The sequence below is a fragment of the Chlamydotis macqueenii genome, chromosome 4 (assembly GCF_036417535.1).
Source record: "Chlamydotis macqueenii isolate bChlMac1 chromosome 4, bChlMac1.mat, whole genome shotgun sequence".
Lineage (NCBI taxonomy): Eukaryota > Metazoa > Chordata > Aves > Otidiformes > Otididae > Chlamydotis > Chlamydotis macqueenii.
Genome location: NC_141559.1, coordinates 58097098 through 58111767, shown reverse-complemented (window position 1 = coordinate 58111767; position 14670 = coordinate 58097098). Strand labels below are relative to the sequence as shown.

The 14670-nt window shown below is 35.4% G+C and overlaps 1 protein-coding gene across 4 annotated transcripts in view; it reads right to left on the bottom strand.

The window, feature by feature from the left end:
• Positions 1-1231: 1231 nt before the first annotated feature.
• ATP8A1 (ATPase phospholipid transporting 8A1) overlaps positions 1232-14670 on the bottom strand; it is a 116829-nt gene continuing 103390 nt past the window's right edge. For all 4 annotated transcript variants that reach the window (XM_086746571.1, XM_086746572.1, XM_086746570.1 and 1 more), the window contains 4 exons: positions 9488-9576; positions 8985-9077; positions 6189-6280; positions 1232-5832 (listed from right to left, as the gene is read on the bottom strand). In XM_086746571.1, coding sequence (XP_086602697.1) covers positions 5735-5832; positions 6189-6280; positions 8985-9077; positions 9488-9576 — 372 coding nt within the window. In that variant the 3' untranslated portion in view covers positions 1232-5734. The remainder of the gene's footprint in view (positions 5833-6188; positions 6281-8984; positions 9078-9487; positions 9577-14670) is intronic.

Sequence of the window (14670 nt, the reverse complement as noted above, 5' to 3'; positions counted from 1 at the left end):
GCAAGAATGTCTGAAGGGTTTTATTTGAAAGCGGTACGGTAAATGGCTATGTGAACTCATGGATTATTTGTAACACAAATACCACTGGAATTAAAAAAAAAAAGAAGTGACAATTTCAAAATTATTTTGTCACTGCATTTCAGTTACAGCTTGACAGTAACATCAAAGAGATGGAGTCGATGCTGTTTTTCTGTGTATTGCAATGTGCTGTGTGGACTCGAAACTCTGAACAGAGCTGCTGCTTTGAGGAGCTGCAGCTCCACGATAGTCTGTAATTACATTGAGGCTGTAATTCCACGCTATGCTGTCTTCATTAGTGCAGGCAGAAGAATTAAGCTTTCTCTTCTTTTTATTCTCCCCATCTATGACTTGTGCACATTCAGGAGGCTGTGATGTGAAGCAGGTTAGTGAAATGATTTAACGTTTCAAAATAGCATTTGCCATGAGAAAGGAGGGAAAGGATTTGAAAGGGAGCCTGGATCATTATGAACTGGATTATAAACTGAATAATTTCAATGGCCTCATGACTGCCAGTGTAAGAGGTGGTGACATACCATGAGGTGGAATCTCCTTAAACCAGCTCTACCATTAAAGACCGGGTATCATGAAACTAACAGTGTGAAAGATGCATCTGTTACTGACCCTGCCTTGACAGAATACAAAAATCTACAAAATAAATTAACTGTCTAGTGTACATAAAGAATCAGTCACCAATCTACAACCAAACCTCAGTTTAGGTATGGATATATATTGATTTCTATGCAGTGGGTGGGCACTCTTAGGGGAAATACCTGCGACTATCATAGCAAAAGGATACAGCATTTATCACTGTGGTCTGAAAAAGGAGATGATGTTTCCTAATTCCCACTCTACCATTCTTGTACTGCATACTTCTCTTTCAAAATAGGGTACCACTGCCATTGTAGACTTGCCATGATCCCTTTTTTTTTTTGTTTTGGGGGGGCGGTATGAATGTTCCCCCACCCCTCCCCCTTAACTCTTTCTGGGCTTCACATGAGAACCAAAAAAGACATCTCAAAATAGGTATTTAAAAAATTAAACCATTTTCTGCTTTTCCAGTTTACCTTAATAACATAAGAATCCTTTGGTATTTGTGAAATGCTATTTCTGATATGTCCCACTTCAAAGAATTCCAAACCAAGAGTGGTGGGATATATGTCTTCCCTTGAAAGTAATCCCTACCAGTTGCAACCAATCAGTTCAACAAAGCTTCTTCATTTAATGGCAAAGTTTATTCATTTTTTAACAATTAAAAGACAAAACATTTAAAATTTGCAGTTCAAAACATGCACATTCACCAAATGCTAAATGACATGTAACACTGCATAGAACTGAACGTGTTACTAAAAGAGAATAACAATTTATAAAACACAGTGCATTTAACATCCAGTTAAAACTAAACCTGAGAAACTACCATAAACACTGGGTCAAAAAGTCTTCATTCATGCAGCTTCATAGTTTCCACGACAGTTTCAGCAGTAATGGCTTAGTGGAGCTGTAAAACCTCACGTTACCTTGAATGCAAATTTTGCTATTACAGACTGACCGCTTTCTACCGCGGTTCATACATATTGAACACTGAAAATCTTAATGAAAAATTAAGTTGAAGTAGAAAAACAATATTAATGCATTTATGGCTTCTATTTTACAATAAACAAACACCATAAAATACGATTTAAAAAAACCCAAAAAACTAACAACTTGTTCTGGTCACAGCTTTGCAATTACAAATCACTCTCTGTATGGAAAAGCTTCATTTAAGGTAAAATACCAACCCTCCAAAGTGCCCAACTTTGCACATCATGACTCAGATGAGTAGTCCTTATACTCACAAACAGTCCAGTTGAAGCCTATGTGAGTAACGGTTGGCACAAGCAGGAACCAGGTTTGGAATGCTAAAATATTTCTTTGTTTAATGAAGATCTATTGGTTAACAGTGAGGAAACTGGGGGAGTGAGGGCAGAAAGGGGGGAAAGAGAAACTCATTTGTTGAGTTTTGTTACCAGTGAAAACATCCAGTACCAAGAAAGCTGAACTGACAAACTCATTTGCTTACGTAGCACTAGCTTCTCAATATATTATGAGCAGACTTTTAACGAAGGCATTAAAAAACAGGGAACAGCAACCACCATGCATTGCCTCAGAACAGTTAGAAATATTGCCTCATGCAGACAGAATGATAAATTCATCAGAACTACAACAGCTTTTACACGATACGTAAGAAAAAAAGGGAATAAACTCTCCTTAAATTTAACACGTATTCCAAATTACTCATCCTTCAAGATGGGTTTAAATGTAACAAAGGAAGTCATAAGACACAGCGCGCATCTTGGTAATACAGTGAATTTTATGGATGCATGTGGACATATAGGAATCTTCAGCTATCACTTACGTGTTTCAAAATATTTTATTTATCATCTTATACAAATAGAATGATGACTAAGTATAAATCTGTTGAAACTGCTTTGCAAAAATAAAGCAAATTAGGAAAAGGCAAGAAAAAATTCCAAGTACAAATTACCAATAAGTTTGTTAAAATTTGTTTCCTGTTACTTACTCTTTTGAATAATTTATATATATATATATGTATATATTTAAAAATAATCAAGCAACAGTATTTATATAAGATATCTGATTTCTAAGTGGCACTGGTTCAACTTTTTGATGGAAACTTTTAATACTAACTTGTAATTGTTATGCAGTGCACATCAAACAGATGGAAAAGTCCACGTGAATTCTATATTTAATAAAAATTTGAATTCTCAAACAATAAGAACACAGGCATTGTTAGGAGCATTTTTGCCTAAACTGTTTTTTCTTTAAATAAACATCTGCACAATGCCCTTATTTTAACAAAGCTATGATGTACTAACAGGATGGAAATCAATTAAGTTGCCGTGTACTCAACATGAAAATAAAGTGCATATTGTATACCTGACCTGATTTAAAAATGGGCACGCGTAGCTAAGATGATCTTATATTTTAAAATGGAATTGTATGAGCAATCAAAAAACACAGTTAGAATTGCCACATTTTCTTTTTTCCTATTTTGGAGAAGCAGTATCTTCCAACCACTAATTACCAGGCAATAAATAACATATAGTGTGTAGATAAAGTACAGAGACAGGGCAAAAAAACATCAGAAGTATTAAAAATGAAAAATGCACTTTGTGAAATACTACTTCAAATTCTCTAAGGATGAAATGCTGTGACAAGACTATCTTAAAAACCTTAAATTACAGCCCAAGTTTAGGATCTTAGAGCTGTTTCAGTTGCTGTCTTCCTTTTCAAGATAGTTACACTGGGGATATACAGTGTGTTATTTTCCACAAATCATATTACAATGGTAAGACAGAATTTTATTTCACAGGAAGAATAAATGATCATGTAAATTTCTCATTGTAAATATTTTATAAAGTATTCTAGTCTTCACGTCCTTTTCTGCAAAATCAGCAATTACATCACTTAGCACAGAAAAAAGTCCCAACAACAGTAAAAAAAATTCCCATTAAGAGAGCATGTATGGATTGAGTCATTTTATATGAGTTAAGTACACTGAAAGATTGTAAAGAAGCAACAGTGTCATGGTTAATTTCAGAAATGTTTTGAAGTCCCTTGGCTGACAGAAAATAGGGATCCCCATTTTAGGAAAGGGGCATGGCCCCAAATTTTTTCTTGCCTTAGGTCAAGTGATTTGGCCCTCCCATATTGATCCATCTATTTATCTATGCCTGAAATGCAGTTCTTGTCTGCATGGCTGACTGGCAGTACTGTTTCTAGTGGGATACGTTCCCTTTGTCTTCTGTTTTCTGTTTAAAGATCACTCCGGGAAAGCGAGAGGAAGACATTGCATAACATGCATATGAAATGCAGACTGCCTTCCCATTGATATGCCTTCCTAAATATGTACTTTCATATAGTGCCTTTTGTTGGGCTTTCCGTCTGTATTTGTAAGTTCCTCTTCGAATGGAGCATAAGAAACTTGGATAGTGCAATAAAGTTATATATTAAGCGTTTAGTCAGATGAAAGGCAATGAGATAAAGTCAACCTTTCGTAAGTGTATGACCAATGAAGGAGGGCAGAGAAAAGATGGGAGTGGACGACTTGTTATTTTTAAGTTGAAAGTGGATGATTTGGAGAGCAAAGAGGAAATTCTTAATTTAACAGATCACTGGGGATGTAATTGTTCTGCTTTTCCATCTAGTTGATCTCCATTCAAAGAAAAAAAAAATATTTCTACGTAATGCACAGAAATTTAATTAAAAATAAAACCAACTGCTACTATAGAAAAATGTCTGTTAAATGTAATTATGGTGGCTTCTAAACTCAGAATTAAACATGGATTAAAAAGTTAAAAGATTTAACTGAATTCTGAAGTTAAAGTACCTTTTCTCAATTTGAAACCTGATGGTTATTGGGTGGTAGGCTGAGAAATACCAAGCATAACTACTTTAAAAAAAAAAAAATCACAATGTTCTCATTTAAGACCTCTCTCCTTCCCCCTTCCCCCCCCCCCCCCCCCCGCCAAACCAGGCGTGTATCTTTTTCTGCAGTCACTTCCTCTCCATTTTTAATTAAAGGTGAGAGTATATAGGTATTCTGCATGACTAGTAAGTTGTAAAGAGTCTGCTGCAATGTATTTCACACATTTATAGGAAGTGGCTTTAGTGCAAATAAAACAGTACATACCACAGACTAGCGAAGAGCATGCTTTGCTCTCTATTTCAATGTATGCATCTCAAATTATTTTAGTATAAAAATGTTTGAAAATTTAATTAATTTAAAAAAATAAGTTAAAACAAACTTTCTTTTCAACCTACAGTATAAGGAGATACAAGTAAGCATCGCAAAAATAATTAAAGTTTGCTAAAGGGAAGTAAGGCAGAGCAATTCTTAAAAATGGAACAAAATAATACGTGTACTCAATTTTACAAGGTGGCAGCCATTTTCATCATATGCAATACTAAAGGAAAGTAAGGAAAAAGCTTGTATAAGGCCAAAGGTGCAAAGACTTGCAGTTTTGAAAGCAGATGCCGTAAAGGCCACTCAAATTAGACTCACTGTACTATAAATCTTTCTCCTCAAGTGTGGAGACTCAAGCATGCAGTTCTGAGATCAGGACTGGAGTTAAATTCCTTTAAAATTATTTCTAACAACCGAAAACATTTATGGAACTTCTTTGGCAAACGTTTTTAGGTTAGTTTGACACAAACATCTATGAACATCTTGACTCAAAATCTTTCTCAAAGAAGGTGAATTAACATCATTAAGATACTATTTTTTCAGCACTTGTTGAAATCAAAGGCTTGTTATGAACTGTATTTAAATATATTAACACTTAAAAACCTTCACAGATGCTAATGGTCTGCCCGTGTAAAGTATGTTTAGCGATCTGACCATTGCCGTCCAGGTACACAACCACTATTGATTCAACTTTGTTTTAAATAAGCAAGCTGGCAAGATACAAGGTAAATTCCAATCTGTTTACAAAGGCTAAGCAAATACTTGTTAAAAAATTTAGAGATGGCATGTTATAGTATAGTTGCACAGTGCTTATGTCTACTGAATACACAAATCCAAACTTTATGGAACAAGACCATCATAGATCTTTAAATCTCTGATAACTGGGCCATGGTTGCAGCTCCCAGCAAAGATCTAGTAGTCTGTCTCACAAAAGTAACTAATAAGGCCTAAATCTCGAGCTGTGTTCCTTCACCATTCCTCAGGCCTTTGTTTTGTGGTATCGTAAGCTCTTATTACTTCAGACTGGGAAACTATTCCATTTTCATCTTGAGAGAATGCGTAGCCATCTGCAGATACAAAACAAAATAGAAACCAATTAAGTTTTGATCAGATTTTTTTGTTAAAGCTTTAATAAAAACAACTTAACAAAAGGTCAATAGGAGGGAATAAACTCCTTTTCAGCAATTAGTAGGTAGAAAACCCATACTGTTTCTTACATAATTTTGCATAAATTTTACATGAAATAGCAGAAAGAACTCTGTGCAGCATCTTAGGAATTAAAGGAAACCTACCAACAGGCAAAGAACATGGTCTACTGGGTTTAGGATACTACAACTTTACTACAAACAAATGCAAGGAAAGGTAGAATTTTACTTCTAGATTATTAATGGATATTAATTTTTCTTTGTCAGTTAACACTTACGAAGCAAGTTTTGTTGCAGAGAGTCAGAGCGATACAAGTTCACATGGTTCTTCTTAAAAACATTCTTCAGTAGTTGGGCTCTTTCAGTTAAGCTAGAAAGAAAGTGGATACATGTGAAAAATATTTACTAATTACAGTATCCCTTTATCTTTTAGTCTGTTAAATGAGAATTAATTATTAAGTGAGAATTAATTATTAAACAAAGTGTCCATTCTCCTTTCTCTTTTTTAATTGTGCCTGAACTAATTATTAAGAAGATGATTAAAAGCGTATGCGAGGGCATATTATGAAGTTCAAATCCCTGGTAATGTTTTAACTTGTTTTTACAAGTAAAATATATATATTTTTTTCCATCCTAATTGCCCGTCTAGGCTGTGTAGGAGCCTAGATGTCAAGGACATTCCTTACCAATTTAACTACTTACTCTGCACTGGTAACTAGTTAATCCGGGTTTCTGCAACATAGGAGACTCAAAAATGTTTACAATAGTTCAATGAAATTTCTGAAGAAGCAAGTAAGTCAGTTCATCAGACCATTACTTTAAAAAAGAATACTTTCTTCATAAAGGGTGAAGTTTTGGCTCTATTCCCTGAATTAAGATATAATTAAAAAAAAATCACAGAGGGAATAAATCCTTAAGAGATATCAAGATGTCTAACATCCATTGATTTGCATGTTAGGTCGATGTTTGTATACTTCAAAGAATACAGGTCTAAAAATAAAGTTTGGGGAGAAGGAATGGATCTAAGAAAGACATTCTGACTGTTCACTAAACCACCTTCATAAAGCCCTCCTAACTACTGAATTGTGGGATAAAAAGACAATTATAAAACTAGTGGTGAAAACACTAAGTTCCTCTTACCTAAGTAAGATGGGGTTTGGAAGACACAATCTGTAGGATGAAGGAAGAGCATACTGCCTAGACAACTGAAGTAAAAGTAGCTGAATTTGAGAATACAAGAGAAGTCTTGGGAATGCAAGTATGGAACTCCAAAAAGGTACATTACCTTACTTTCTTCTACATCCAGAAGATGTTCCCCTTTTAGCACTGTTCAGTACTAATGTCTTCCTTCTTTTCTGTAATTCATTCCTTTACAACTTTTGCTCTTTGCAAAAAAAGCACACAGCATACATTGCTTCTGGCTCAAAGCTCAGCATATTGATGTATTTGTTGGTTGATCTGGAGGAAGATCTTGCCCTGAAGCTGCCTGAATGAGCACTGCCACTTGAGAGAGGCATTTGTTACAATCAGTTTAGATCACCTTTAAAGGTAAGAGAACTTACTCTTGCAAGCACTGGTTTGGTCTTGCAGTGATGAAAGAAAAGTATGCTTGATGCAGACATTGTAATCAACTAGGGGATTTTGCAGTATTTCCAGTATGAAGCTGCTGCACAAAGGCAGCATATGGAGCCTGATGGGAGACACTGTACAGATATGTGCACCTATGTAGCCCACCACACTGACTAGGTGTTCCACAGGTGGTGGGACAAGCTTCCAGGACTCAAGGTGCCTCCCCTGGTATTTGTTCATGGTACCAGGGAAGATGAACTCCACAAGAGACAAAACATTCCTGGGAAAATAAGTTCTAGGAAAAGAAAGGAAAAGTAGGAACACACACTCACATAAGCTGGATATTCCACCCATTAGAAATGGTGGTCATCACCTTGGCATCCAATGTAATTTGGTCACAACCTGGTAAACCTTAGTAAGCTGATTCCCACAGAACTGGAGAAGGGATACAGTAAGACTGAAGTAGAAAGCGAACTTAAGTATCTTTATGAACAAAGGGTGCTTCCTTAAAATTGAACCTACAATAAAAGAAGTGACTGTGTTTTTTCTGGTCTCATTCTATGCACACTTTGGTAGGAAAAAAGCCTTCTTGGCTAAGCCCTTTGCCGTGAAGACACTAAAAAACCAGCAGTCCAAAGGAAAGAAAGAACAGGAAAATTAAGTATCAATAGTTTCGGCTTTTTTTAGACTTCACAAAACTCATGAAAATGAAGACAAGGAAAGAAAGCTCTAGCTCAGCCAAATGGCATTAATGAACTGGAAGGGGAGTAGAGGGGGGCTTTGTCATCTCATACTCCCGTTCAGCAAGTCTTGCTATGAGTTCAGCTAGGGTTAAAAAGTCCCAAGTACTTTAGTGAGTACACACCTTTACGCTGAGGTTAGACATAGAAATTGTCCAATTGTTCAGTTTTACCCTCTTCCTTTTCAGACTACTTGCCTGACCCACAAAGGAGGATGTAACAAGGGAATTCTTGTGGAGTCTTAAGTTTAAGCTATATGAGGTAAGAATAATTTTGTCAAATTTGTCTGCTCTGGACTGGCACTAGAGACAAAGCCAGCTTGTTCTATTAAATTTCAGCAAATTCTACACAGATCTTGCTGTTTTTCCCTATGCTATCCAGCATGCTTTATTTTTTTTTTTTTTAATTTTGCTTAGGTCAAATTTTTAACTACGCTAGTGAATGATACAGGTTTAAACTCACTTTGTATTAATTGTTAACACATCAAAAGTGATAGAATTAAAATTGTACCTCAGGTTTGTTCTATACATAATAACTAGAAACATAACAGTCAGCTACAAATAAATATATCAATTAAAGCCTTTGGTAACACCTATATCTAAGCACATGAAAAAATATACAGGCTCAGCAGACCTGCAACCTCTTTACAGACACCTTTTGTTTGTAAGGATTTTGAAAAATGACCTTTTGTCTTTGATACACATACAAGGCTGAAAATAGATATATATATATATTTTAAGACAATGATCTAGATTTTTACAGTACCTTTTGCCATGCACAACTGCCCCAGGATCCTCAGACTTTGCTTCCAACTCCTGAACTTCATCTACCAGTGTCTTAAAAGTAGCTCTCTTTACTCTGTATATAATACAAAATACCTCGAGATTTACTTTTTTTGAAAGGTAAAGATTGTTTAAAAGATTGTTTTAACAGTTACATAAACATTCAATTTACAAATCCATTTTCAAGGATGACTTAAAATTAAGCTTTACAAGAAGTAGCATAAAGTAAGTCTGAATAATACATTTTATCAGCTGTTCTTGCAAATTAGAAACAACAAATATTTATAAAAAAATACATGAGAATTACTGAAATATTTAAAATACTAAAAATACTTGTAATAAAGTTTGTCAAAACCAAACAAGCTGAAAAATAATTTTATATAATCACCAGAGCCGATCTTAATTTGCTTTTCTTGTATTAATAATTAGAACACACATTTAAAAATCAGTACTTTTTCCTGTAAACCTCGGCATTTCTGTACTCACACTTTGTATACTACATCAAAAAGTAAAGCTGTCATAGGAATACACAGAAGTCCCATCCAAAACACTCCAGAGCTGAACATCATAGCTGCCTGGAGGGGAAAAAAAAAAGCACAAAATATGATCATGCTATGACAAGAACTAGGAAAAAAACCCTTAGAAATATCAATTTATTGGTTGAGGGTATCAGAAGCAAATTTAAATGAACCATTGTACACTCTCCAATGTGAAAGAAAACTTTTATTCCTTTCTAAAATTCCCTGAGTCGCTATAGAAATCCAGGAGATTGTAAGCACTAATTCATGTTAAGAAGCCGGTAGAACGATCACACTGTTTAGCTCTTTGAGAGCGGAGGAATCTACCTCTCCACCACTCTGCTCTACATCACTCTACTGACTGTAGACATTTCCGTTAAAATCAGATTTATCGAAAATCCATCCCCCCCACCCGCACAATCTTTGTCAATACATTATGAGCACAATTTCTTATTTGCAATCAACCCTGATAAGATATAATGGTTCCTGACACTTGATATGGATATTGGACACTGTTAAAATCATTTTGCAATAGAACTTGGATCAAAGTTTTCTCCAACAGAACTCACTGTCCCACAGTTCCCACACTGACACAGACTCCTCTTCAACAAACTGCTTTAAAATGAGAACTGAGGAAACAACTAACCACATAATTATGGAATTATGCAACATATTGTTAAATGAAGATCTAACACATTAGCACACGGTGAAATATTTGCAAACCAGATCACTACTTTTAGCTTTGTGTTTGCTTTTTTTATACATTGCTTTATATTAATACATAGAAATTTCTTCTGTTCATAACTTAACTTGGTCTGTAAACATACTAAAAAGCCAAAACATCGTAATGCATGGACATTAAAGGAAAAAACCCCTTTAATCTACCCTTGTAATTCATGCCCATGTATTTACATCAATAATATTATGGATGCAAGGAGTATGATAAATATTTAATGAACCATATTACTGAAAGATTGCTTTGTAGTCAGTATTAAAAATACCTTTGTAATGTATTTATATTGCGCAGAGATTGACAGTAACATTGCTATACAACGCCATTTCCAATACTTTGCTTCGTTACTTGAAGACTAATTCCTTTCAAAGGTTAAACCTCAGTACATAACTAAAATAAAGAAGCTGAAATATTACTAATATTAATTATCAGACAAATGCAGGTAGCTTGCAGTAGCTAAAGTCTAATTTCTGAATGCACGTACACGAACATTTTAGAATGACACTTGGTATGTTCACGTGTAAAACCAGAAGTTAATTATTTTCAGGAAAAAAATTCTCATTCTCATATAGGTAAAAAGTTCTATTTACCTTTTCATATTAAAATTCCTACTGCCATTGATTCTTTGGAAAACATTAGAATGTATCTGAACTGAAAATTTGGTAAACTTTCCACAGCTACATTAAAAGGACATAGATATTGCGCCGAGATTCTAGTAATTATTTCTGCCAACAGCTGTCAGCAAAGGTGCAAACACTGAGCAGTGACAAGTTCGAAATAAAACAATTCACATTTTCAATGGAGGAAAAAAAGAAGAAAATTTTGCATAAGTCGCGAAGATGTATTGGCACAGTCACTTTATAAGCAAAACATGACTTTTGACATACTTGATGAAATACTCATTTCCTAAACCAGTAGCTAATAGGAAATGTCCATCACAACTACATTTTGCAAGACTTTGTATAATTAAGGAGCAATTAGAGAGATGAAGTTTTCTAAAAAAATAAGAAAAAGCATAAAAAATACAACTTGAAGTAATTACGACTCTTACTTCCTATTATTAACCACATTTTTAAGTTTAGAAGAACATAGCAAAGAGCTGTGCTGGCGTTAGCCACCCTGTATTAAATGTTTGCTGGTGAAACAGCAAAAGTGATAATGTAGGTCTCAGGATGTTAATTCTGACCATTGTAATGCTAACTATGAATGAAGGAACAACTGGCGCCTACTATTCAGTCCATCCAGCCTTTGGCTTTACAAATGAACAACATGAATTGAGGAGGAAAAAAAAAAAAAGTTTTTCTGCGTCATATTTGAAAGCCTGTCAGATTTTTTTTCTTTTACAGAGTTAATCCAAACCTAAAAGATTTAAAGCCGACATTCCCATTAAAGACAGAGGGCCTCTTTGTATTTTTTGGACGAAGAGGGGAAAAAATAAAATCCCACAGAGGTATTTCCTTCCTTTCTGTACAAGAAAGCTCCCCCCCTCACTCTGTAGAAAACATTTTTGTTTCTAACTTTTCACATCTCTCTACACATAGGCAGGTCATCTGGGAAATGGCAAACCAATCCTTCGCAGACAATGGCACTCACAGGAGCAGCCTGTTCTGGGGACGGACTCTGGCTGCCTCTGTTCGTGGTTTACAAATCGTTCCTAATGTGAGAGATTTGTGGTCTATGCCAAGTTTCCCCCCCTTTAGGCCTTGTGAAACCAAATGGAATCTGCCACAAAAGTGGCTCCCAGGGGAATTCAGAAGTAATCTAAAATGAGAGCTGGGAAGTCTAGTTTATTGTAGGAATTGCAAATCCTGCAGGGAAGATAAATAATTTGTCGTCTGTGGAGCTCAGGCTCAATACTGGGACTTTCTCAGGTGAATTAACATGCTTATTAAGTGCATTCTACAGATTTCTACATAAGTTCTTATTTTTTTAAAAAAAGAAAGAAAATGCTGAGAATTACTCCCTTTCATGGCTTAGTGGCAGATTAGAAATCCTGGCTGCGAAGCATTTTTGATGCACTGATGAAGATATACTGTTAGGAAATTACATGCCAAAATGAACAGAGAAAACTCCCTTTCACTTCACTATGAAATGTTCTACCAAAACAGCTGGCTCGGATTTCAAAAAGCTTTTGGTAAGTAAAGAGAGAAAGATGAAAACAACAGTCAAATTCTTGCTGCAGAGAGGCTTATGAAAACTATTTTCAGTTTATCTATTTCAGGTATCATCTAGGTATGTGTCCTCTCCATATAAACTCTAGAACTATTAAAATAACACCTACGCCACACCATCAAACCAGCTACAGTTTCTCCTCTCAACTAGCTACAGAGACAACTTCTTTGGTTTTAGTTACCTGCATGTGTTTGCCTTCATACTGCCAAAGTACTTACTGTTGTAATATGCAAACAGATTTGCATTTAACTCCCAGAGCACTGAAGTTCCAACAAGTGAGTTCTTGTAATGCCTCTAGTCTTTCTCAGCTATTTAGAGTTTAAAAAAGATCTCACAGGTCCTACTAATTAAGAACTACGTAGGAACTCTGCTTGTTAGGTTTATCAAAAAGGGAATCTCTCAATTTTCTGCAAATACATTCAAAAGAAAATGCCTCACTGATACACCACACGCAGTAAGAGGTACTGAAACAGAGGGAGTACTAGGCAGTCAGGAGGCAGATAACTGTGGATATCAGCAAGCAGAATCTCAAGTTCTTACTTGAACAAATCTGTGAGATGAGATGAGAAAAATGAGTAAGGATAGACTAAGTAACACATCTTCACTTTTCCCTAGCTCCTCTCATTTTCTTCAGCTAAGGATACTACTAGTTCATTGCAAGATCACTGATTTCCTCACTGCAAGTTCGTATGAAGGGTGGAATGTATTCTACAGACCCACGATTAAGATTCTGGTCTTAATTATATGAAGGCAAATAATAAATATTATAAAATTAAAAAATATATATACAAAAGCTTACACACACACAGACACATACTACAAATTCTAAAGCCTCACAAAGTACCTCTATGGTGACACAGAGCATATAAACATTAATGAAGCCAGACAGAGCAATACAGAGAATTAATTGAGACTTAGGTCTCCTCTTACAGATGGGTCCTTAGTTCAGTCCCTTGTTTTGATTAATGATCCAGTAAATATTTGATTTTTCCATACAAAGGGGTGCAGCAGAAGACAGAGACTCTGTTCAATCACTGTTTCAGCAGAAAGCATTACCTTGAAAGTTGCAAAGCACAGAGAACTTAAATCTGGCTTTTTCACGTTGGGTGAATGTTCTAGTATTTAACTGTTGGATAAATGAGTATTTTAAAAACCATGGGTGGTAAAGGTCTAACTCTGGAAGGTAGTTCAGGTTTCTGAAGCATCAGATTAGCGCTCTTCTCTAACCACAGTAAGGCACATGAGCCCAGAAAGGGAAGCAATGCAAGACTGCACCTTATTACATGTTCTTGTGACTAGCTTAAAGTGGTTGCTCATTTTCACTTTGTGAATCAAGTTGATAGGCATTTCATTCTTTCCTTGCATTCTATGAAAGCTTAGGTTACCTCAATAGGTATTTCACATTTAGAAAAAAAAAAAACCCAAACAAACCATCAATAAATCACAGTGCCAGGAATAGCTCTTATGAAGAGAAATTATCAGTCACTATCTCTGTTGACTTTAGACAGAAACTATGATGGAAGTGCTTTCAAAGATAAAAAGCAAAAAAAAAAAAGAGTAAAGAAAAAAATGCTTTACAATAAATATGTGGAAAATTCCTTAAAAAGCTGGAGAGTAGAATGACACACAAACAAAAAAAGCTTCCCCAAGAATTAAGAAGAGAAGCAGGTTCTGTTAGCAAAAGTTTGGCTAACAAGGTTGCGCTACAGCTTGAACTAAAAAAAAAAACTTTAGAAAACTAAAGAGAATTAGCCACTTGTATGTGAAAATAGACAGGCAAGAAAACATTGACAAGGTGAGATTTATCACACTACTTTTAATTGTGCTTGTAACCAGAGAAAAGTAGTTATTCTGCAAGAAAAGCCTAAAAGGATTCACAGGGAAACCTATCTGAGTTGATTCAAAGATGGTGTAAGAAACAGTATCTGCCAAAAGAGATGTAAAGCCATAATGATCAGATGAGTTCTGGTGGTTCTACAGAGTTTGTTACTAGGACCAGGTCCGTCTGCACTGCAACAGGGTAACAGGATGGAGTACAGGAAACACGGAGTTTCACCAGAATTGTAAGGAACTGAGGTCACTCCTCACTACTGTGCATCGGGAGAGAGCGTTACTCTGGAGAAAAATGGCAGCTGAATATCATTAATCTTTTAAGTGTCCTTGTATGCATAACTGCAACAGGAATGTGTACTGAATTTGATTCATAACATTTTAAACAGAAAAAACCCATAACTTTTGTTTATAAA